Source organism: Polyergus mexicanus, unplaced genomic scaffold (assembly GCF_030449975.1).
Source record: "Polyergus mexicanus isolate NDT 795.1 unplaced genomic scaffold, iyPolMexi1.0 SCAF_5, whole genome shotgun sequence".
NCBI lineage: Eukaryota > Metazoa > Arthropoda > Insecta > Hymenoptera > Formicidae > Polyergus > Polyergus mexicanus.
This window is the reverse complement of record NW_027223325.1, coordinates 9664577-9688777: the sequence shown is the minus strand read 5'-3', so window position 1 is coordinate 9688777 and position 24201 is coordinate 9664577. Positions and strand designations below refer to the sequence as shown.

The 24201-nt window shown below is 29.4% G+C and overlaps 2 protein-coding genes and 1 long non-coding RNA gene across 4 annotated transcripts; 1 reads left to right on the top strand and 2 right to left on the bottom strand.

Annotated features, from left to right (window-relative positions):
• Nucleotides 1-743: 743 nt before the first annotated feature.
• Zw (glucose-6-phosphate 1-dehydrogenase Zw) lies at nt 744-10323 on the bottom strand. 2 transcript variants are annotated; one of them, XM_070296748.1, is made up of 8 exons: nt 10230-10323; nt 8891-9394; nt 3442-3566; nt 2690-3054; nt 1898-2496; nt 1615-1820; nt 1321-1481; nt 746-1237 (listed from the first exon to the last, which is right to left on the bottom strand). In XM_070296748.1, the coding sequence occupies exons 2-8, from the start codon at nt 8910-8912 to the stop codon at nt 1147-1149; spliced, it is 1569 nt and encodes a 522-aa protein (XP_070152849.1). In that variant the 5' UTR covers nt 8913-9394; nt 10230-10323; the 3' UTR covers nt 746-1146. The 2 variants fall into 2 exon arrangements, with proteins under 2 accessions (XP_070152850.1, XP_070152849.1); XM_070296749.1 differs by lacking the exons at nt 8891-9394; nt 10230-10323 and adding an exon at nt 5077-5258 and having other exon boundaries at nt 744-1237.
• Nucleotides 8267-10345, top strand: LOC138933762 (uncharacterized). Its single transcript, XR_011447025.1, has 3 exons — nt 8267-8370; nt 9670-9797; nt 10255-10345. It is a non-coding gene; the product is annotated as an uncharacterized lncRNA (long non-coding RNA).
• A 78-nt stretch (nt 10346-10423) lies between these two features.
• Nucleotides 10424-13113, bottom strand: LOC138933761 (uncharacterized). The gene is made up of 7 exons (XM_070296750.1): nt 12210-13113; nt 11957-12143; nt 11746-11874; nt 11468-11653; nt 11078-11345; nt 10819-11008; nt 10424-10748 (listed from the first exon to the last, which is right to left on the bottom strand). Exons 1-7 carry the CDS (start codon nt 12304-12306, stop codon nt 10663-10665), a joined length of 1143 nt encoding a protein of 380 aa, XP_070152851.1. The 5' UTR covers nt 12307-13113; the 3' UTR covers nt 10424-10662.
• Between the last annotated feature and the right edge of the window lie 11088 nt (nt 13114-24201).

The following is a 24201-nucleotide window of genomic DNA, read 5'->3' as shown; positions in this document are numbered from 1 at the left end:
TTTATATATCAATGGTATTTAGTCTGTTTTAAGCTGTAAATTTATCATAAAATACAAGGATTTGTGTTCTTTATGTACATTCCAAATAATATTATGTGATCATAATTTTACTTATCAACAAAAATTCTTTGCGTGCAAACTGATATTTTTCTTTTTATTTGTTTTGATTACTAATTTAAAAAAATATTGCGCGTTTTGACTTACATCTTTTTTAAAAATTATATGTAGTAACAGAGAGTTACTATATATCAATATAATTTACAGGGGCATATAATAATATATCAAATTTTCTACATTTTATATGTTTTTTACATATCCCCAACCTTTCATATCATAATGAGTATACCATAAACTTCAAGAGAATTTTAACATATGTATGCAAAGATTATCTTATTTCCTCTTTCAGCTTCTATCACATTTAATATTATACAAAAAAAATATATATATTATATATATAATTAAATATATATAAATTATATATATATTTTTTCAATTCTTTGTTAATCATGGCATAAATTTGTATTCATATCTTATTGGATTTATATAAGAGAGAGCTGAATAGCAGGATTATATAATGAGTTGCAAAATTTAGTATATTTTAAAAATGCAATACTTAGCTACCGCTTATTTTTGTACATTTTGAGTACAGTTTTTTCGTGAGTATATACATATATGGCACTTCAACTTTCTCTTATTTATTTATAGTCACATAATTACATTATCTCACACAAATCTTTAATGCTGTATAATTTGTATTATCAAAGATATTTATACATAAGTTTGTCACATTTGTCTGTTATATCACAACCATGTTTTACAATTGTCAAGATTTAATAAAATTAATCTAAATAGACTGATTGATATTTATTTCATTGCAATTATTTTTAAGAAAATATACACTTACCTTAAATGGAAATCATATCTTTAAACTGAGATCGTGTGACAAAATTGCATGTAAAAATTTTATATAAATAAGATAAAAATTAGATATATAGAAATACATGTAAAATTATAAAAATAGTATGTGTATAACAATCTCAAAATTTTGGGAATGCGAGAGTTAAAAATTGTGCATCTTTAAATAAATCTTTATAAATTTCTTAGGATTTGTACTTGCGTGACATATAATAATCTTGTATCACAATATCACGGTTTTATCCATTTGTACGAACCATAATAAGCGAAATTATTTCTTTTCGCCATATCGTCCGCTTCCTGGGGCCCGCGAGACCCATATCTGAAATTGTTATTTTAAACAAACAATCATACATTTTGTAACACATGTATAAGACATATTTATATATATTTTGTAGTACATACTTATACGGAATGGGCTGAATTTCCTGTTTCTCGATTTGATGGAGTAATGGCGTGAATATACGCCACGCTTCCTGCAATTCATCATTTCGCACGAAATGCATTTGCGAACCACAAAAAACATCTAAGATTAATCTTTCATAAGCGTCCGGTAATTTTAAACCCTAAAAAAACAAAATATGACACTTTCAATGTATTTGTATTGTGAGCGTGATACATTATAAATATAGATATCTTAGAGTCTCCTCGATTTTAATATTAACGCTAAATTTTCTTCATCAATGAAGTATTATTTACCTTGTATCTATTGCCATAAGTAAGATCCAATTCCGTTTCTTCCATTTCAAATGTGATACCAGGTGATTTCGTCATCATTTTAATATACAACGCTTCACCAGGCTGCACTCTTATTACCATTTCATTTCTCTTCGCCTTCCCATCAAAAATATCACCTGGTACATTATGGTATTGTATTCTAACTTCTGCTTTCCGTTCATTTAAAGCTGCAATATCGCGCAATGATTAAAAGAAAAGAAGCAATTACTTGAATACGAGAAATAGATCTCTTTTATCTTCTTACCTTTTCCACATCTGAGAATAAACGGAACTCCATCCCATCTTTCGTTATTTATTTTCAGCACTGCTAAAGCGAAAGTCGGCGTGTTAGAGCCTGCTGGTACCGTAGGATCATCCAAATAACCTAAACGCGCCTCAGGATCTTCAGCATTCGGATCTCCGACATATTGACCGAGAACTACATCTTCAAACTGCAGTTCCTTAATGCATCTCAGAACTTTTACCTTCTCGTTTCTAATATCGTCCGGATGGCAAGATGCAGGTTTCTCCATGGCTACTAGAGATAAAATCTGTAGCAGATGATTTTGCATCACATCCCTGATAATGCCAAACTCATCGAAATAGCCGCCTCTACCCTGAGTACCGAATGGCTCCTTGAAGGTGATCTGCACCGAAGCTATATTGTCCCGGTTCCATGACGGATTGAATACCCGATTCCCAAATCTTAGAGTCATCAGATTCTGCACCATCTCTTTGCCGAGGTAATGATCAATACGATAGATCTGTTCCTCGGTAAACAGAGACGCCAAATTATCGGAGAGGTTCTGCGACGAGGCAGCGTCGTGACCGAACGGTTTTTCAATTATTATTCTCGTCCATCCACTAAAATTGTAATATAGCTTGAATCTTTTATACTAAAACTTGAAAAATATTTTTAGATTATCAATGACATAAATCAATGATTTCAGAGACAATTCTTGAGATATTTCTTTCCCTTTTAATTTTTAATGCTTTACTTGTTAATTGTTTTATTCCTTGCATAGAAAATTTCGCAAATTCAAAATTTTATACTTACGCATTTCCCATGCACATAAGTTTAAGGCGTACTGTAACATATTCGAACACGCTCGGTGGTAGTGCCAAGTAAAATACCCTGTGCGCAACTTTTCTTTTTTCAAATTTTTCCAATTCATTCTCTAGTATCTCGAAGCCTTCTCGTTTATCGTATGAGCCAGAAATATAATAATTCAGTTTCCAAAATTTCTCATACTTTTCTGCCTCATCTGGCTTCACTTTCATATACGAATGGCACTTTTCACGCAATTGTTGTACCGTCAATTTGCTTCTAGCAAAGCCAACGAAGATAGTGGGTTTCGGCAAAAGGTTGTCTCGGAAAAGCCACCAGAGAGTTGGATAGATCTTTTTCTTGGCGAGATCACCCTTTTTATCATCAAAAACAGCACATATTTAAATAAAAATTCGGACATGAAATGTAAAAAATATGAAGTGTAAAAGAATTAATTAACTGCTTATTATAATATATACATATTTAACAAATAAATATAATATTAAAAAAATAGCTCAAAAACTATTTTAATATTGTTTCTTTTAGGAGCAAACATAATCGTTGAAAAATTTATTCAAAAAACGTACACATTTAAATCATAAAAGTAAAACTATGTTCATTAAAATGAAGATATTGCGATAAGCAATAATAGACGGATATAAAAGATAAATTATTTGCTCTCGCGGCTGTAATTAACTATATCATATCTTATTATTCATAATTTGCATTATTTTATATTTTTTTCAAAACTAAATACTCACAGATGCTCCGAAAGTAACAAATGAGTGCGGAATAGACCCGTCGAAATGAGTCCCTTCCAAGTGATCCATTTCGTCCGATGTCAGAGATTGCCTGATATACTGCAGGCTCTCTTCCGTTGATGCCTCTACACATTACATATTCATTTATTTACAATACTTTATATTTGTACATTGCGCTATTTTGTGTGTGCGTGTGTGTAATTATTTTTATATAATATTTTTATTTATTCCATATTTTAAAAAATGGTATTAATAAGAACAAAACAAAATAGAATTAAATTTTTTATCACATGTGTTTAGATATGAATATGAATAATAAAAATGTACATTTTTTTATATTGTTTTGTAAATGAACACACAATTGTAAAAAATATGAGTTACGCAACGATTAATAAGTTCGTTGTTAAAGTGAAAAAAATTTGCATTTAAAGTACAATCTTTGTTTCCTTTCTTGTTTCTCTTTTTGTAAAAACAAATTATATGTAAAAATAAATGTCATAATATGCTATATATATAAAATTGTAATTATTTAAGTATCTCGTTATAGTATGTATTTATAGAGAAAGAAAGAAATAGAACATAATCCTTTCTACATGTCGATCAATTATTCAAAACATATTTTATTTTATGAAATTATATATGAAATATTGTGTGTGCGCGTGCGCGTGTGCATGTGCGTGTGTGTGTGTGTGTAACATTTATGGACTAAAATCATGTCATTGTTACTTCATGTCATTGCTTTTACTTCATTATTACATAAAATTTAGATTTACATTTAGATATTCATGAAGTTCAACCAAACGCGACATAATCACTATTCATTGCATTTTTTCATTTGCGGTTTCCTGATCGTGTGACAATCGTAATGATTACGTCACATACATTAAATGTCAATGTCACTATGTCGACTATATACATTTTACATATAGTATTTAGTATTGTACGAAATAAGTAATGATTATATATAAGATTTATTCATTGAAATCAGAGATATTTCGCAGTAGGTAATTAAATCACGTGCGAAAAGATATTTATTATATGAAGTACAAAACTTCTTATGTTCCACACAAGAAACGAACATCTCTCTTTCTCTTTCACTGAACAATTCCACAATATATTAAATTTCTTACACAGAAACTATACATAAAATTTTGATTTTTCACGAACACTTAGCTTAGTTTTCTACACCATTAACACTGTTTAACACAATTTTGAAAAGATTGACGGAATCTTGTTGTTTTCCGTATTTATATTCTAGAAGTAACCTTTATATTGTCTTGCATTTACATTTTTAGTCATGTGACTTTTTATGTCCAGGTAAAGATAAACATAAATTAAAAACGAAAGAAGGTGTTCTCTTGATATGTAATATATATTAGTATATATTTTACCAATTTCTACTGCCTTTATAAAAAAAATTAATAAATAAGAAAAAAACAAAGAAAAAAAGCTAATTTTTTGCTATGTGTGAATAGTATAATTAATTAGTAAATAAAATTCTCGGTATACATATAAAATAATATAATACTACACTGGAATAATATCCATACTTGTTATTCAAATAGTATTTTAAATTCAGAATTTTTTATCGCATAAAAATATGACTCGTAAGCATAATTTCATGTTCCAACTTACTTGGAATACTCATGGTTTACGAGCAAGTTGGACGAAAAACAAGATATGTGATCGATTATCAGATCTTGCCGATCTCTCTCGACAATCCTATCGTTTCACTAGCAGAACTTCGACTAAACGTCGAATAAGCCTCGAATATATGCCACGTGCCAGTAAGAAAACGTAAACGCTTACGAGGCAATTGTGGACGATTCCTTGCGACAAATCAACCGATCGTATAATTATTATCCATAAATGAAATATTTTCAATTTCTTGATTATATCAAGGGCATATTTATATCAATAGAGTGCAAAAATAGCAAATTATTTTATCATACGAAAAAAGAATTTCATCGCTGACGTTCGGAATTAAATGCTTACAATTAAAATAGCAAGGATAAACAATTAAAATAATAATGTAAAAAAAAACGTAATTATATAATTATATATTGATCTCTTTTTCAAGATATATATCCAACAACCTTCAAATACAGATGCAAATTAAATGATTTTTTGTATTAAATTGTGATGGTTGTGAAACATTCTGTTTACGCGGTGAAATGATAAGACTTTATCAATAAATCTGATATGCGATCGACCATTATCTGGCGGGAAATTTTAACTTACTATTACCGAGATATATGTTTGCGCAATTAAAAATCGCGAATTATAAGTATTTGTACAAATGCAATAATATATTGGCGAATATATATATATATATATATATATATATATATATATATATATATATATATATATATTGAATATTACATGATGATCTTGCTCCTGCGCGTGTCACAATATATTCGCGTATACATATATGTAATGTATACTGTTAAATTTAAACAAATCTTCTCTGCAATTCGCGTAATAGTATTTACTATTTCTCCATAAATAGAAAGGCGCTAATGATTGCTGAAATCACACTGACGGATGTAAGTCAACAAAATAACTGTCTGCGGACTAATCTAAGCATTGCAGAAAATGGAAGGATGGTCACGCAATATTGTAGTAAAAAAAAAAAAAATAAAAAAATAAAAAAAAAGTAGAAATAACGCAGGAAATGAAATCTTACAGATAATGTAGAGGTAGATTAATACCCCTAAGAGTTCTTTTAAATAGTAAAATGCATTGTCTTCAATTATAAAATAGCTATAGGAAATAAAAAGATATATTCAAATTGTCAGTAATTAATGATATTAGCAGAGTTAATTATTTTTGACCATCTTGGTAAGTATTTTATGACATTTTATAATAAAATATAAAGTTAATGCGTATTAAGACATATTTGATGTAATATATACATAAAAATATTCTGTATCAAACGTATTATGGCATTAATTCAAATAATAATAATTAATTGATCGCTCTAACATATAATTATTTTGTTTTTTCTGTACATATACATGAACTATAAATGCTAAAATATAAGAGAGAAACAAAGCATATAAACTATATACATACGTAGATATACATTCATAACATGCATGTTACTTTGCGATAAGAATGATTGGCAAATATATAAACTGCCGACTGTTAAGAATGCCAACGAATGCGACTCTTGAATTGTATACATGTCACCGCAATATAATAAGTTTTCTCGAACTTTTATTTTCGAAATTCAAAGATCCAATTGACCGTAATTAATTTCATTTTGAGTTTAACTTATTCTAATATAATAACCAAAGAACAGGCTAATAAAAGTTGAGCGCAAGGTCATAGATACAAAAACAAAAATAAAGAAAGAGATTAAATGATAAATTTTGTAAACTTTTGTTTTTGCGTTTAAAAATTAAAATTTTATTTTCTTCTATTTTATTTGATTTTCAAATTAATATAACAGTACTATTCACCCTATCGAAACATGAAAAAAGAAATTGATCAGAAGAAGTGTATTAATTTGAGGTAATTAAAGCTAAAAAATTTCGCGGCAATGAACTTATTAACGAAAATTCTGACACCATTTTTTGCTATTACAGCAAATCATTTTGTCAGCATTGACGAAATGTAATCAGATTTATCATTTATATAAATTCATATATATTATTATTACATTTTTTATCATTAAATAATTTTTTTTAAAGTTACTACGACTTTATTATACATTTTTATGTATTTTATTATATAATTTTGTATTTTTTGTATACATACGTTCTTTGAAAAAAATTAAAAAATTATTTTCTCAAATAATCGTTGTATTCTAGATTGCAACAATACGTTTTGTTCAATTATTAACATTGCATAGCGATTAAAAACGATTTCAAAATATTGATAAAGTACGAGACGAAATATTGAAATTTAAATTCATAACATTTATATATTTGAAATGCGCGTAAAAGATTGTGTATTGATTAAAATATATGAATGCACACATATTGCATTCTCTGTAAAAAAAAAACTGATATTTAATACATTCTTCTTACGTAATACGGTCGCCATAAATGACGGGCAGTTGGAAACATATATAATTAGACTTGTGCAATATTGTTTCTTATGCTTTCTTGTGCCTCTGGCATTAAAAAATAATGGCACAAACCTACTTCTCAAACTGACCTAGAATGAACTGCACTCGCAGCTGCGAAATACATAAATAAAGTTATGCAAAAATTGAGAAAGAGCAATTCACCATTTATCAATCGATTCACCTTCAATGACAATCCAACAAAAAAACTTTTCCTTTTGTCATACTTATAACTTTTCATTCGCAATGTAATATAACATCCAAAATCTTAAATTGTTTTTAAAGCCAGTTCTTTTATGTGATTCTAGAATTCTATTATAATTCTTAAAAATATCTAAAGTTTTTGCTATTTGTTACTCGTCAAAGCAATAACAATATTATAAATATCTAATAATAATAATTTACTTATATTTTATATTAAAATTTCCATGTTTTCCATGAACGATTTATATACTTTATTAAATTAAAAATTATTCTATTAATTTAATCCAATAAAATTAAACTTTAATTTCTCAATATTCATTATCGTATATATATAATTAATAAAAAATAGTTGCATTCGACTCCCACGATAATCTTTATAAAAGTGACAAAACTAAAATTAGGTATATAATAGATATTAATTGTCGAATTGCGTAAGATTATTAAAGATATTAAATACAATATATATACATATATCTTGTGATAATAAACAACTATTTTGTGATTCAGCTATCGTGCAAATAAATTTTCTCACTAGTACGACGTTATGCGAGAAAGAAAAAGAGAAATAATAAAAATACATCGTACGATATTATCGTTGAGTTTACATTCGCATAATGTATACGACGTCGCCGCATTTTAATCTCAAGAACGTGAGTTTTTTTTTCGATTTAATTTTATCTGTGACACAGCGAGTTTTTTAACCTTGAAATTGAACACATTATCTCCGTGAAATCATAGGATCATTCACGGCATAAAATCAATCATTTAACGAATTTACAAAGCCTAGTTGCAATGAAAGGTTGCAATTTTATTATTATATCTTATTATTATATCTTTTATTTTAAAAATTTGCTAGGCACAAATTTTACATATATGTGTATGTATAGATATATCTTTTGTCATAAATATTTCATATTTACTGTGTATACATATATATATATATATGCAATTTTCATGAGATAAAAGATTCAAAATAAGATAAATATATTTAACTTAATGTGTTATACAAATATGAATTTCTGTATGCGTGTGCTTTGCGTATGTGTGTTCCTTATAATAAAAACGTACTAAAATATATTCTTCTATAATATATTTGATTAAACGATATCTTTCTGTCGTATCTCATCAGAAGGAACCAACATCTTGATGCAATTTTTGAAATAAACTTACTTCTTTTACTTTCTTGTGCCATCTTTGATCCACATAAAATGTATCGCTACGAAGTATCTAGACGACGAAACTTCGTTCTTTCCTCTGTTCCGTTTCTTTCGACACAGTCGCGTATATTTCTGCTTTCTGACAACTTTTCGTGACCTTACCGCCAAAATAACATCGCCATGCGCAGCTTTGAGGTTAAATGTTACAGCTACACGCTACACGATACATTATACACAAACACGCAGTATTTCGTGTCCTCAAGGCCGCGTTTGAAAACATCACCTGTTTGTACAGAACTGTCGTTCTATCTTTCTTCAACTTTCAGTAAATAACAAAGATAGAACGTTCGTATGCACCACGAGTGGTGTTTTCGAACACAGCGATCCGTGATTCGTTCTTCGATTCTTTTATCACAGCACTAAAGAAACACGTGTTTGATTTTAGCTACTGTTTTGTCAGGATATATTTTTCTATGATTTTATTCTTGTATGTAAAATCTGGCCTCTTCTTTGATCTCTGTAAATTTGAAATAAAGCAAGAACGTATTTATTTTGTGGAAAGAGAATAAAACAAAAATAACGTACCAAGAATACAAATCTATTATATAGTTCGCAATTTGCATGTTGCTTACTCTATAACATAATAATCATAATTTTATATAATGTATTGTAATTGTCTTACGTTTATATTGCAAAAAAGAAAAAAAACGAGAAGATAAGACGAAGTTGAGAGAAATAATTCTTTTTTGTAAATAAAATAGTAAAGTTACGATAATAGTGCCATCTGTATAGGTACACGTGAAGCTACTACTAAAAACCGATTATTACCAACTTCGACAGAAATACTGACATCACTGTAGCCACTACAACACCTTATAACCAAAGTGCATTTTTGCAGCATACAGTTTTTACGAACTAATGTATGTGAATATTTATTAACAACTATCGAAATTATTTTATTATTAGTAATTGCGATAGTTTTTACACATTAATATAAAAAATTATAGCATTCAATGATTTTGTACAATTTCATGAAAATTTTGTTAACCTTACTACAGAGATCTCTCAATTTTATATATTATATTATAGAAAAATGAGATGGACATCAATATTTTTCCGTAACGCTAGAGAACCTCAAAATGAAAACAAAGTACCTTTTAAGGCAATGCTGCCATTAAAACTAAGAGATCGTGTATCCTCAAAAAATCAGAAAGTAACGGGTACGTTTCTTTATAAAAAAAATCAATGTTATAATTATTAAATTTCGACTATTTTTTTAGTTTACAGTGTAGCCAATAATAATGTTGATTATTACAGTTGACAATATTTATAATATTCTATTATAATATTACCTAAAACTGCAAATTTTTCTTTCAGACCGTGGATGTTTGCACGAAACAGTCCTGCTTTTAACATGTCTTGAAGAGAACGAGTTTCAGGACAAAAGATGTATCCCGCAATTTAAAGCATTGGATCAATGTTACAAAACCTACATGAAAAATCTAGAGCGTACACAAATTGAACACGAACAAGATGTACCTATACCTAACAGTAAGAATCTTACACATAAGCAAATCACATACCTTTTACGAAGAAATCCAACAAAATAGTTTGTCATTTCTCATTTTAATGGAAATCATCCTTAGTAGGCATATATAAATGCATAAAAAGAAATAAATATTTATAAAAATATATAACTATATATTATCATTCAATTATATCATAAATTATTATTATCCAATAAAAATTATTTTCTTGATGAAGTTTCTTTAATTATTAAGATAATTATTTGGCTTTTTTAATGTTAATGATATTTTCCTGTATATTAGAAACAGCGTGCAAACGTCTTAATGCGAGCCGCGTGGAATAACCTAAATGTAATAGAATCTATTATGCAATTTTGTTTAGATTATATAAAATAGTTATATTTTAAGTACTTACGAATTGGTTCAATACTGTTGGAGATATTTACAGTCTTTTCTATTACATTTAACTGTTGTTCAATTCTTTGTAAAGTCTTATAATTCTCCAAATGTTTGTCTTTGTAATAATAATATGTACAGAATAATGTTATGGTACAAAGTGTTAAGGCAATTTTTCTACACAACCATGTTGTACTTAACAATTGTGCCTGTAAAAAAAATGTCGTAGCACTTTTTTGATGAAAAAAATTTATTCTGAAATTTTGCCTTTATATTACCTTATCATCTGGAGATTGAAGTACAATTTTATTGTAATATTGGACTATTATTCTTTCAATCACTATATTTAAACTTAGGATACTAAAAAGTATAACTCTTGCATCAACCGTTCTTCTAGAAGAACTGAATAATGCACAAAGAATACAGCTGACAGTATAAAATATGATAGATTGAAACCAAGACACTTCTCCAATAATCCAACTTTGAAAAGTGTGTATATAAGAAAAGATTTCATAAAGTAACTCCTTCTGGTCTTTGGCTGATTCTCTAAATTTTAATCAAGATTTTAAAAATTAATACTTTAATCTTTATTACTCAATAAAAAATTTTGGATTATTACATAAATAATAATATTGACTAATATCGTATAAAGTATCTCGTAAACTTACTTGAAATCTAACACCATATTATTAACTGTCTCAGATGAAGACTTTAATACAGTCCCAAGTTCTTTGCCATGATCTAAAAGTTCATTTTGAATACGTAAACCTTCTTTTTGACTGTTCAATATTGTACCCTGCATTTGCGATGCCTCCAATAACTGTTCTTTCATTCGTGAAGATACTTGAAATAATCTGGATTCACATATATGTGAAAATTTTTCTTTTTTTTTATATTTAATAATATATAATAAAATATATACAATATTGTTCAATAAGATACTTACAATTTTATAGTGTTATCAACTTCAGTTTGCCAAGCTTCATGATTCAAAAAGAAACAGATATGAGTTGCATGAATATAGAATTCATTGTAAACACTGAATGCTCGATCTGCCATTTCATTAATGCATTTCCTGCAAAATAAATATTTTTATAATTAACATATGATTAAGAATAACATAGAAAATTCATTGAAAACAAAAAAATATGTTTTACCGACGCTCGTTTTCTAATTGACTAAGATGACAGTCATAAGTTATATGGCCAGAATCTTCTAAGAAACAGTTTGCTAAACGCAAGGCAAGAAGAGAATGTTCATAATCGTTTAACTTGTCACAGCTACTCTGTAATGTTTGGAGCGCAGTGTGCCAACATTTTCCATGTTGTGGCAATGATGATTTTGCTACAAAAGAAGATTGACTTTTTATTATACTTTTTATTAGTTCTTACTTTTTCTTTGACTTCTTACCTTTTATTAAAAAATACTCTTTTTCTCCTAAATCTTTTAGAATCATGTTGCTATTACTAGCTAATATTCCATGGATAACAAAGAAGAGCCATATCATCTTGAAAATATTTAATTATCTGTCGTAACTAGTAAACTTTTTCCATTATCCAAGCGACATCCCATGTATACAAATATCTTTTCTGTTTTTTCATTAAAGTTACAAGCTGTATATCTACAATCGTGTAAAATACATCTTTGCACTGTTCAGGTGGATAGAAAATAACAACTGTACGCAATAAATCAAAGATAAAATTAATTGCAGAATATGTAAGATATTTATTATGTAAATATTTATTATGAAAATATATTTATTATGCAAATTTATATGATATTTTCACTTTGTGAACTGTTTGTAATATTATTTCATATTTATACATTTATTATATATTTATATATTTGAAGTTAATAATGATAATTATTTGAAGTTATATTGATAGTGATGCATTTTTTAAATAAATTTTTAAATAAAAAAATGTCAAATAGATTTAGATATAATTAAAATCAAAAACTGCAAATAAATTTAAATCAGCTTGTCAAGAGCCAAGAACCACTTTTGACCAAACCGTTGATCAATTTACAGGGTGACCAACATATTTCTAGCGATTATAATTCTCGTATATAATATATGCTTGTGGTCGTCCTATAATCAATCAACGTTTAAATTAACCGTGTGGTTTGAAGACAGTTCAAAGACAAATCCATTTCGACGCGATTGTATGTAAATAAATGCATTGACAAAAGTTACACGTATAAGCTTGGAACATTTGTTATCCACTAATGCTATCTCTCTCTCTTTTTTCTCTCTTGCTCTCTCTCTCTCTTTCTTTCTCGGCAGATATTACAATAAAAAAATAAAAAAATAAAAAATAAAAAAATCCAAAGCAAGTATAAATGGCAATGAAAAAGATTTACTCTTTCCAGTTCTTTCTCTTGCCAACGATTGCCAATTAGATTATGGCTGCGGTCGGGAAGACGCTAAAAATGCTTCGAAGCGTTTGATTGACCAATCAGGACAAAAAGAGTAATGATTTCTTTATTCTGATTGGTTGATGCAATGCTTCGAAGCATCTCTAGCATCTTCTCGATCGCAGCCTATTAGTTGTGAAACGTAACTAAAATGAACAGACCTGCAGTTGTTGCGATTGGTGCGTCGCTTCGATCGCTCGATATTTCGAGATATTGCGATTACTCGAATATCAAAACGCGCGTCGTCACGGATCACAGAGTCGGGTTTGAGAATTACTCCGTCACGTTCTCGCGATTATCATCGTTTAAAAGTAAATATAGTACACGAAAATTAATCGCGAGTGCCTAAATCGTCAATCGTTCGTCGTATAACTCGTTGAGCACGCGCGCAATTAACGCCGTTACGCGCAAATAGCGAGTTATTCATTATCGACGATCCAGATATCGTTACGTCGTCAAAGAACATCGATTCAACGATCGGTTTCTGTGTATTCTCGAAATTCTCTTCGCATATCTCAAGCTAACTTTTTGCCGAAAGCATAACTGATTGCACGGTTATCACCAGGTACGTTGTCGTTTTATGATTATTTAGTTACATCGATGTCGTTATATATATATATATATATATTTTTTTTTATGCATCATTATATAGAAAATATTGTATTTGCAAACCGCCGATTTGCGATTTTTACATTCTTATATCTGAATCTGTCGTCTTTCCTTCGTATCTGAAAAAAAAAAAAAAAAAATAATATACTTTCTCGAATAAGAAATACTTTACTCGTATATACAAATATTTATATTCGCGATTATATTTCAAATGATTTTTCATGATGTACATTTGTCGAATTTGTCATTTTCGTAAATCTCGGCCGAGACATGCCTATTATTGCGTAAATTTTCATTCATGGATTTCGTGGATTTTTAATATTATTTTATCATAATTATCAGAGAGAATTATAAGAGAGAGTATATATATATATATATATATATATATATATATATATATATATATATACATAAATATATAATATTAAAATCAAATTCTCGATAAATTATTTTAGAGAAATGGATTTCAATTTTTAACAGAAATATTTAAACCAATTTATAAAATAATCAAAAGTATTTCTTACACGAATTCGATTATTATTCGATACGTTTTTCACGTTTTCAAATTATAAATAATTTATTTATAAAGTGATAAATTTTTTCAAGAAATAATAAATAATATTAATTTCTCTTATTGTCAGTCATATATTAATATTGATTCTTATTAATTAAATTTATTACAATTCAGTGAATAATTTATTCATACATATTTATGCAGATTAGAGATAATAAATTTTCTTTTTTAACACTCAGAGACACATTATATTTAAATTATTACAGACAATAAATTTTTAATTAATTTTAATTATACCATGTCGAAGAAATTAAATTCACAAAAACTCTATTACTCTGTTATAAACTTATAAATGTCTAAAAATCTAATTATATATGTATATAATTATTTAAAATTAATCATTTAACTTGTTGTTTGCACGAAGAGCGCTAACTAGTCTCGATGTTCGATACCGGTTTAATAAGAATATCCATAGCTCATTAAATCAAAGTATCTGAAAGCGAAACTGTCGAAGGCGGTAAAGTGTGGCCGCTGGCGTACGGCCAGTTAGTATTACTTGCCATTGAATTCGTGCGGACCAAAAATAAGTGAGTCGGTACGGAGGCAAGCATAGTGACACGGGTTCGATCTCCTCGCTTGCCTCTTAAAGACCGGTTTATCTGAACGAGCACGGCGACATTTCGGGATCATTGTTCGGCCTGGCTGTTCTCCTCGTAACTTGTACGAAGACGCCAGCGGCCAGAGGCGTAGCCACAGAGGGATGCAGCATCCCCTCTGTGTGTATTTACTTTTTTATTACGTGCAGAGTATATATATTCCAGATTTGAGAATTTCTAATAATTAGCATTTGAAGTAATAATTACTAAAGTTATTCCAGATCGCGAAATCAAGTGATTCATCTCGTGCATACAATATTATATTTTTAACTTTGATTTTTTTTGTCATTAACTCCTTTATTCTTCTTAATTTTTATGTATTTTTTTATTATAATGTTTATAAGATATAACAGCATATAATAAAGAAAAATATACAATAAGAAATTAAAAAAAAAAATATATATATATAAGTAAATAATATTGTATAAATATATAAAATATTTATATATGAAAAATATAAAATAAATTAATACTATATTTTCTATATCACAATATGTATTCGTATTTGGAAAAATGGAAAGATACATTTAAAAAGAAAAGTTTAGCTAATACGCTCTTGTCCGCGCGAGTGACTTATAAACGATTATATCCCTTTTGTCTTTTACATTTATCTTCGGTGACATTTATCGTGGCAGAAATATGGATAGGCTCTTTCGTTCAGACTTAATGGATGATCTCAGTAATTAGTATTTTACATTGTACTCCTGTATACCTATGTTCGCAGCATTATTGTCCTTGATGATTCTCTCTTGAGATATTAATCGAGCGAATGTAAAATCCAGCTTAATTTACAGTCTCTGATTTATCGTACAGCTATTCCGATTTTTCTTCAAAAAGACAACTTTTTTTTTTTTTTATTCTTTCGACGATAATTTAATGGAACATCGCATACAACTAAAATTATCGATAGCATGCGTGATCTCAAGGCTAGACGACGATCGATCACCGTGTCGTGGCCTTTAAAACGCGAAGGAAAAATATCGCGCGGGAAAGGACGATCGCGAGAGAAGAAGGCGGTGACCGATCGATTATCTGAACGGTGATGCGCTATATATTGATAAAGTGCATGTATACGTGGAGCAAATCATCCGCGCCTAGTCCGCTTGACGTCAAGCTTGCCGCCACTGCTCCGTCGGGGGATTAAAAATACCCCCGATATCCCCGGCGAGATACTCAATGTCGGATAATCGCAGTTTCGATTTGTTCCACATTTGCTCTCCTATCAGTGCTGTATTATCCAAAAAAATATAAGGACGAGCACGCGCGCGATTAAGCGCCGATCGAACGCACGTGTCGGAAAAATTTGCGTTTCAACACACGTGTCGTCATTTAGATGTTTGTTTCTATACGTTCGCTTTCATGATTTGTTTTTTTTTTTTGTTTCGCTTTAAAAACTTGGGTATATATCGTTCCAGTTTGAATATAATAAACGCCAAAGATCCTAATTACAAATTCAATCTGAAATATTTCAATGAAATAGAATAAGATCAGCAAAAATATATGTAGTTATGCGCATCCTTACGCGATATGTCATATTTTTCAATTTAAATATATTAGAATTTACAGTATTTTTGAATTTAATAATATCTGACTTTTAATTTACCGTAATTTATTAAAAGCGCGCGGATTTTTAACTGGATAATTTATTTTAAATTATCATATCTCGATGAAATTTTAAATACTTCAAGGCAACTTCCCCAAAATTTCCACCCTTTTCTCATTTTATTTTAAAGCTTATTAGCAACAACGAAAAGCTAAAATAATTTGGGATATTATACATATACTGTACGTGTTAATAAATCTGAGAGGGTGTAAATTTGTCTTCTACATCATCTTCCGTTGTCCGAACAAAAAGCGGATCTCGAATGCCGTGTAAACATCCCGTTACATCCCGTTTAATCCAAGAGTTAAATAATGCAAGAAAATGTGTCAGGAAATCGCTTGTGTGTTTGAAAATAGCCGATATATCAGGTGCCAGTGATGAATGAGGCGTTTAGAAGCGACGCTGCAATATGTACGCGGGGTAATGCGAAGCGAATGATGGCGATATTGTGATTAATTGACCCTTGCAACCTTTGCAACGAACCAGGTCATTTACAGCGATTCGATATTGGTACTCTAGACTCGGCATTATTTCCGCGAACACGATCCTAGTAGAGCATAACAGAGCTTGGACTCATTAGAATCTCAATAGAATTGATTTCTATCGCGATAGAAGCGCTTCTTCAAATCCTGATGATGCACATAATAATTACCATGTCTTAAAATTTCAGCTAATAAAATATTTTAAAGTGTATGTGTATAGGTATGTAATATTCTCTGAAATAAATTTGATTGATATATTATAATATAATCAATCTTTTTCCTCAAAATAGTATGTAAATAATCCAAGGGCTTATAATATTAACACTCGTAAAAATAAACTAATAATAATAAGATAGTTAATTATGAGACTTGTGAAGTGATATTAAATAGGCAGATTACAAGAAGAGACGTCTTTAAAAAATACATCGCGTCTGAAAATAGTGCAATATTGACGCAAATCAAGTGCTACTATATCGTTATCCGAGCCGAGCATTATATTAATAGACAATAATAATACGCAGAGAATTAACTGGAATGTTGTAATATACGCTTGGGTGATATCGATTGCGTCACGTTGAAAAACCGGGCTTATAATTATCTGTAACGTGGGATGTCGGTTCTTTCGATGGCAAGAACAGTCGTATTTATAATTAGTACAAGTTAAATAGTCCTATCACATTGAATTTTTGAGAGGGGGTCTCGCATCTCTACAACATTCAACCAATATTTCATTCCGAAAGTGATTAATTATCTACTCGTCTGGTATTTTCGTAAAAAATTGACCGTAATATGTCCCACTTTTCTTTACTTAATTTTTTCTACTTTTAATAATATTTAAAACAAATGGCATTTTTGTCTCTCTCTCTCTCTCTTTATACTTTGGCAAAAACATAATATCCGAATACACTTGTCTTGCATTTATCATTTTTGCATAATTTTCATTCTATTTTATTCATTTATCTATAGTCGCAATACAAAAAAGTATATGCATATAAAATATTTTCATCATATTCGAATATGAAATCATAGGAAAATTAATACGTTTTCTAATATAATTAGTTAACTCGTGGTATACGTACATATTGATAATTATAAACGTTGCAAATAAACGTATAAAACGGTAGTTGAGTATTATCGAACATATTACACTTTGCGATCAAATATCAACAGTTTTGCACAACGTTCTAATTTCCTGTTGGAAAGTATAATCGATAAATAAATATGAATATACAATATTATATATATATACAGAATAAATCATAAGTATGTTTTGAAACTTCGTGGGCGTGTTCCTGGATAAAAAAATATGACAAATATTCCTGAATATTAACCATTTAGGAACATTTGTTCATATTTTTTATCCAGGTACATGCTCACGAAGTTTTAAAACATACTTATGACTTATCCTGTATATGTATATAATACACGCGTAAATCTGTTTTATGTATTACCAATACTTTGGTCAAAAGAGTAAAAAGAGTATAATAACGTATACATATTTATTAAATATTTAAAGATATCTCGACATCGCGGAATTATTCGTAATTTTATACTATAATTTTTATAATATGAAATCTGCGTTGCTACAATAGAAAATAATTAGATGAAACAAATATTCATCATGCAATGGAAGAAAGCTATATTCCAGTATCGGTTGATGATATTGTCATAAAATGCAATATATTTTGTCTCGACGAGTATCAACGTCGGTCCAATATAATTCACTACCTGTCTGTGAGAGGATCATACGTATGTCGTGTCTATAATTATTATCCGGCTGTGTGTACTCGAATGAATGATACGAGGGGAGCATTTCGATTAAAGAGTTCACTTCGGATTTAAATGAAAACTCGAAGTAGAAAAGATAGAGAAATGAGTGTGACGAATATCAAAGATTATTGGAATTGTTCGGTATAATTGTTAACCTGGCGCCTTAATAATGAGAAATTAAATTTGAATTTAATTTCTCGCATTAGAAACGCTAGGTTTATCGAGATTTTGAAGAGCGCGATCATTAATATTATCATATATAGGAAAACTAGTTTTATGAGAGAGAATTTAGAGGAATTTCATTAATATATTATTAACGCGTTTATTTTCTATATATATATTTTTTTTAACGTACGAACGTTGACAAAATTTTAATCAATTTTCGCGATTATCGCATCTCAATTAACTATTAACTCGCGTAATATCGTGCAGCATTAGAATAAAATTATCGATGTCATTTTGAAGTTTTTCAATCATTAACAAAACATCGTTCATTCGTTAACAAATATTAAATATAATTAAAGATTAAATCGAGCGTTGTTAATTAAACGCAATGCGTTTAATTAATAGGTATGTTTAATTAATACCGTTATTTATCCTATATTTTAAAATTTATCAATCACGTATCATAAATTCGACGCTTGTATATTGATGATTTATGGAAATATACTATTTTATCGTCCTTTAATTTCTCAAGATAGGGATTATCAAATTAGCAGAAGGCCGTTTTTTCTTTAAGCTCTATCGCAAAAAATATTTGATGCACAACGTAAAAAAAAAAAAAAAAAAAAACAATCGTCTATTTTTTTCTCCTATTCTTCATGCGCAAAAATCCCGTTCGCGTCTCATTTATTATTTTCCTAGCGAGAGAGAAATAAATCCGCTCGCGCTCGAATTTTACGATGACACCATCGGTTCATCAGTTAATGTCGGATAGAAATTTCCGCCAATGACAATCATTTAGATTTAATACCTTGGCGTGAAGCCCATCGGTGGTCCTCATCTCTCAAGATGTCGTCGATTGCGACAACTTTATGCGCGCTCGCTGATTATTTAATATTTAATAGGACGGCGTCAGGAACATGTGGCAAAAAATATAGTATTATTAATCATGCTAAAGCATGATTAATAATACTATTTTTGTGCGTGTAACATTACGCCAACGTTATTTAACATTTATTTTTTTCACTGCGGTCTCCAAATCCATGGATAACTTTTTTAAACATTGCTCACACAATGAAGATGGATTCAATAATAAAATTAAAAAATATCTATGTATCAAATAAATTTCAAATAAAATACTAAATTAAATCAAAGATATCAAAATGCTATATATAAAGATCAAGTATATAAAAAATAATTTTATTATAGAAATAAATCTAGGTCAATTTTAAGTTTAATGGTTTATTAGCTTTTGGAGAATGATTTCCTCTCTAACATCAACAGAAAAAAAATCTCAGTATTTTAAATTTTATTCGCGAGGTCAAATCATTCTTAATTCCGTTTCGCAGCTGAAAATCGAAGGATTAAGGGTGATAAAGTACGAGCGTTTTAACTGTCATAAGCAGCATTTATTTCATTTCTTAATCAAGTCAGAGCAATTCTTTAAAAAATCATATTCGCGCTGTCATGATTCGCAAGAACGCGTTTACAATTGTATGCTGTTTGCGGATAAGGAAAGGGATAAGGAAGGATAAATGGTGAAACAATAATGTATCTTTACATATGGGATGAACGCTCGAATCTTATATATGTATATATATATATATATATATATATATATATATATATATATATATTTTTTTTTCATATATATATATATATCTATACATGTATATTTTTTCTCCTCTTATATATATTTATATGTATATATATGTATAACCTGCGGCGTTGTTCCCCCTAGATAGAAGAGGAACGTACAACGGGCTTCGTGCTTCGTCCCTTGATCCATTTAAAGAATTCGCTAATCGCGAAGAGGATACAGGTGAAAGGATGGGACGAGGAGGAAGGGACGCAACAAGCATGATTCCTCGCGTAATCATAATTATGCAGATTATATTCAGGTATGTATATATTTATAATATTTATATTTATATGTATAGTGATGCGTATGTACGAGTAAGAGATCAAACTTTGCATTGTCGCTTAAATAAAATGAGAAGCCACGTTAAAATTCTAAAAACTTAGCAATAAACTTACGTAAACCGGAGTAGATAGTGTATTGTGTGTGTATATGTGTATATGTAATCGTGCGCATTTTCGGCAAATATATAAGTTGTTGAAACAATTAGCCGCTGCGAGCTATCCGTGAAAAAATTGGAAGAAAGATGGACGAGTATGATCATTTTGTTGAAATATATTGAAGGATTCGCGATATAAAAATGTAATAAGTCCATAACGTTGCTTTAAACATAAAGTAATATTTCAAACAGAAAGTTTTATTTAAAATGCGTTTTATAACGTATCAATTTTTTCAATTTTTGCGTTAGATTTTTCAATCGAATAAGTATTATATTTGCATCTATAACAAAAAAGACAAAAGCATTATTAACCAGGAACGTTATCATATATGTATGGTACAAAATTATATCGAATAAAAATAATTTATGAGTAATATATAAATGCGAATAGCAGTAACGTGATAAAATCAAAAAAGAAAAATGTTTTAATTCAGCTGGTCACATCTTTTCTTAAATATAAATGCCTCAAAAATGCGGAGAAAGTTAAATTATTAATTTGCACATTTTCTGATATTAAATTTTAAATTATTAAAAATTTAAATAAGAAATCGTAAGAAAATTGTTAAATATGAGAGATTTTATTTACAGAATTGTCATTTTCTTAGTTTCTAATTTCATAATGAAGATTTCAATGAAAATTTTTGTTAGTAACTGATGAACAAAAAATGCATTCTTCCCACCGGATAACATTAGAATTAATTGAGCTTTTCCGAAATCACTGGATGTATCGCAGCGGTACAAGTAAACAAATGCTCGTACAGTAACATAACTTAAAGTATAGGAAAAGTCTTGCATACAGTCGACTAAATAAAACGATACTGCGAGAAGACGTTATCGTAAACTAGACGATAGTCTCGTTGCTTGAGATCAAGGACACGAGAGGTGTGTAAGAAAGGAAACGTATATGCGAAAGAATAACAATCAGTATGTGCGCGACGCGCATACATATATGTGAAATGGCCTGTGTATACCTATGTGTATATATGTGTATCTTGGAATCCACTCACAGGTAATTGTGGCAGCATTCTTTCATTCGAATTTTACATCTTTCTCGCAAGAGAGCTCTTATATACACCCGCGCAAAAATTCTCATTATACGATAAAATCGGGATTTCATTCGCATTAGGAGACGCGATATCAATTAACATTAAATATAAAAATTCGACATATATATTTTATAATATTAAAATATGTCGAGCCGTGGCTTATTGCGAAATTATCTTGATTAAAAAATCACCCTTCTATTGGTAATTAAAATGAAAAATGATCGGCTAGGAACAAAAACAAGATACGCAGAGTTCGTAAAATTAAAATTGTCCTGAAATTATCTCTCTTTTATTGACGGAAATCAAACGCGTATGTAGAATTTTTTCACGAACTGTGCGTTTTATCGGAGATTGATTTTACAATTTTTATATAATGAGATACGGCAAAGGCATACAGGTAACAGCGCATAATTTAGTCGGAATACGCAAACGCGAAAAGCATGATACTTTTGAATAAAATACACAACGTCTCAGTGCAGACGACACACAATATTTTTCACTGTACGTTTAAAAATAAATTAATTTTAAATTTGCAAAAAACAATCTTTTCCCAACAATTTCGCAATTCGAGAATCGTAAAATATGTAAAATAAAATTAGCTTACAATCATATACAAAAATCACACTTTAGAAAATAATCGTTTCTAATCATAAAATTAATTAAAATTTAATAATCTAGTAATTTGTTTATATGATATGTGAAAAATGATCTTTAAATGCGGCTTGTGCGCTAAACCGCAGTTTTCAATTAAAATACATACATACGCTAAAAAAATAATGAACGTTAGAACGTTAGAACGATATCGATCTGTAGTTCGTCATGTTACAATTTACGGATTAAAAGTATAAATCTCGGATCACACAATACATTATCGCTGCGCGATGACGATTCGCAACTACGTTGGCTATCACAATGTTCATCGCGACCGCAGTAAGAGGATAGTTTTAATACGCACTTCGTATAGCTTTCCAAAACATAAAGCTCTGCGTTATCTGGATTATACGCTTCGATTATGCACAGAATTATGCTAGGAACAAAGCGACAGTGACATTATACAATAATTATGCCATGATCTTGTTCTGCAAAGTACACTGCAGCGGTAAAAAGATGTGACGAGGAGAACGCTTAAAGGCTATGGATTGTAAACGAACGTGAAATTGTGTGTGTATGTGTATGTATGCTTTTGTATCGGTGTGTCGCCAAGTTTTTTTTTTTTTTTTCCGCAGGCACGTAATCCGTACTATAATACATTTTGAGAGCTAGGAAACGGGGGTCCAACGAAAAACCCATTTTGGTTACGGTAAAAACTTCGGTCTTGCCAGTCACTAATAAGATATACAGTGACCGAGGAACAACGATTAAGAATTCTTCGTTGAATATGAAATAAAACATAACGAAAGGCCGGCCGCACTGACGTCGATCAATTTTACACTCTGGTTAACTCAATATTCTCTCACATGTTGCTTTGTAGCTATAAGCTATAGCTACAATCTACAAAAGAACAGTCAATCGCTAACCAGAATTAGATTGAACGCTTTTATAAAAATTTTTAAAAGCCAAAATCTGTTGTATTTTAAAGATGAAGAGAAGAAAATTTTTACATTAAAATTGAATTTCTCTAAATGTCTCTTTTTCCTTCTAAACTCTCTATAGTTGAATTTTGCTAAAAAAAAATTCAAGCGACTTTAATCAAATCAGTGCAAGCAGGCCTTAGAATCCTTTTATGCACGCGATTTTTCCTATATGTCACAACACGATGATTGACAGATTCATAGCACAAGTACGAAACTAGTACGATATAAGTTTTATCTCGAGGACAAAGAGAACATTTATTAATACAATCGACGATAACAACATGATTGTCAGCTACTTGATATTTACAATTTACTTGATCCGAATACATTTAGCAGATATATATTTTCGAATGCAGATCGAAATTTAATTTGTAGACGAAATTAATTATAAATTATCAAATTGTATTTAATATCATTATAAAAATTGTTACAAATTTAATATCGCTACAAAAAACATTAGAATTATCGTATTGTGATAAAGATAAAAATCGGT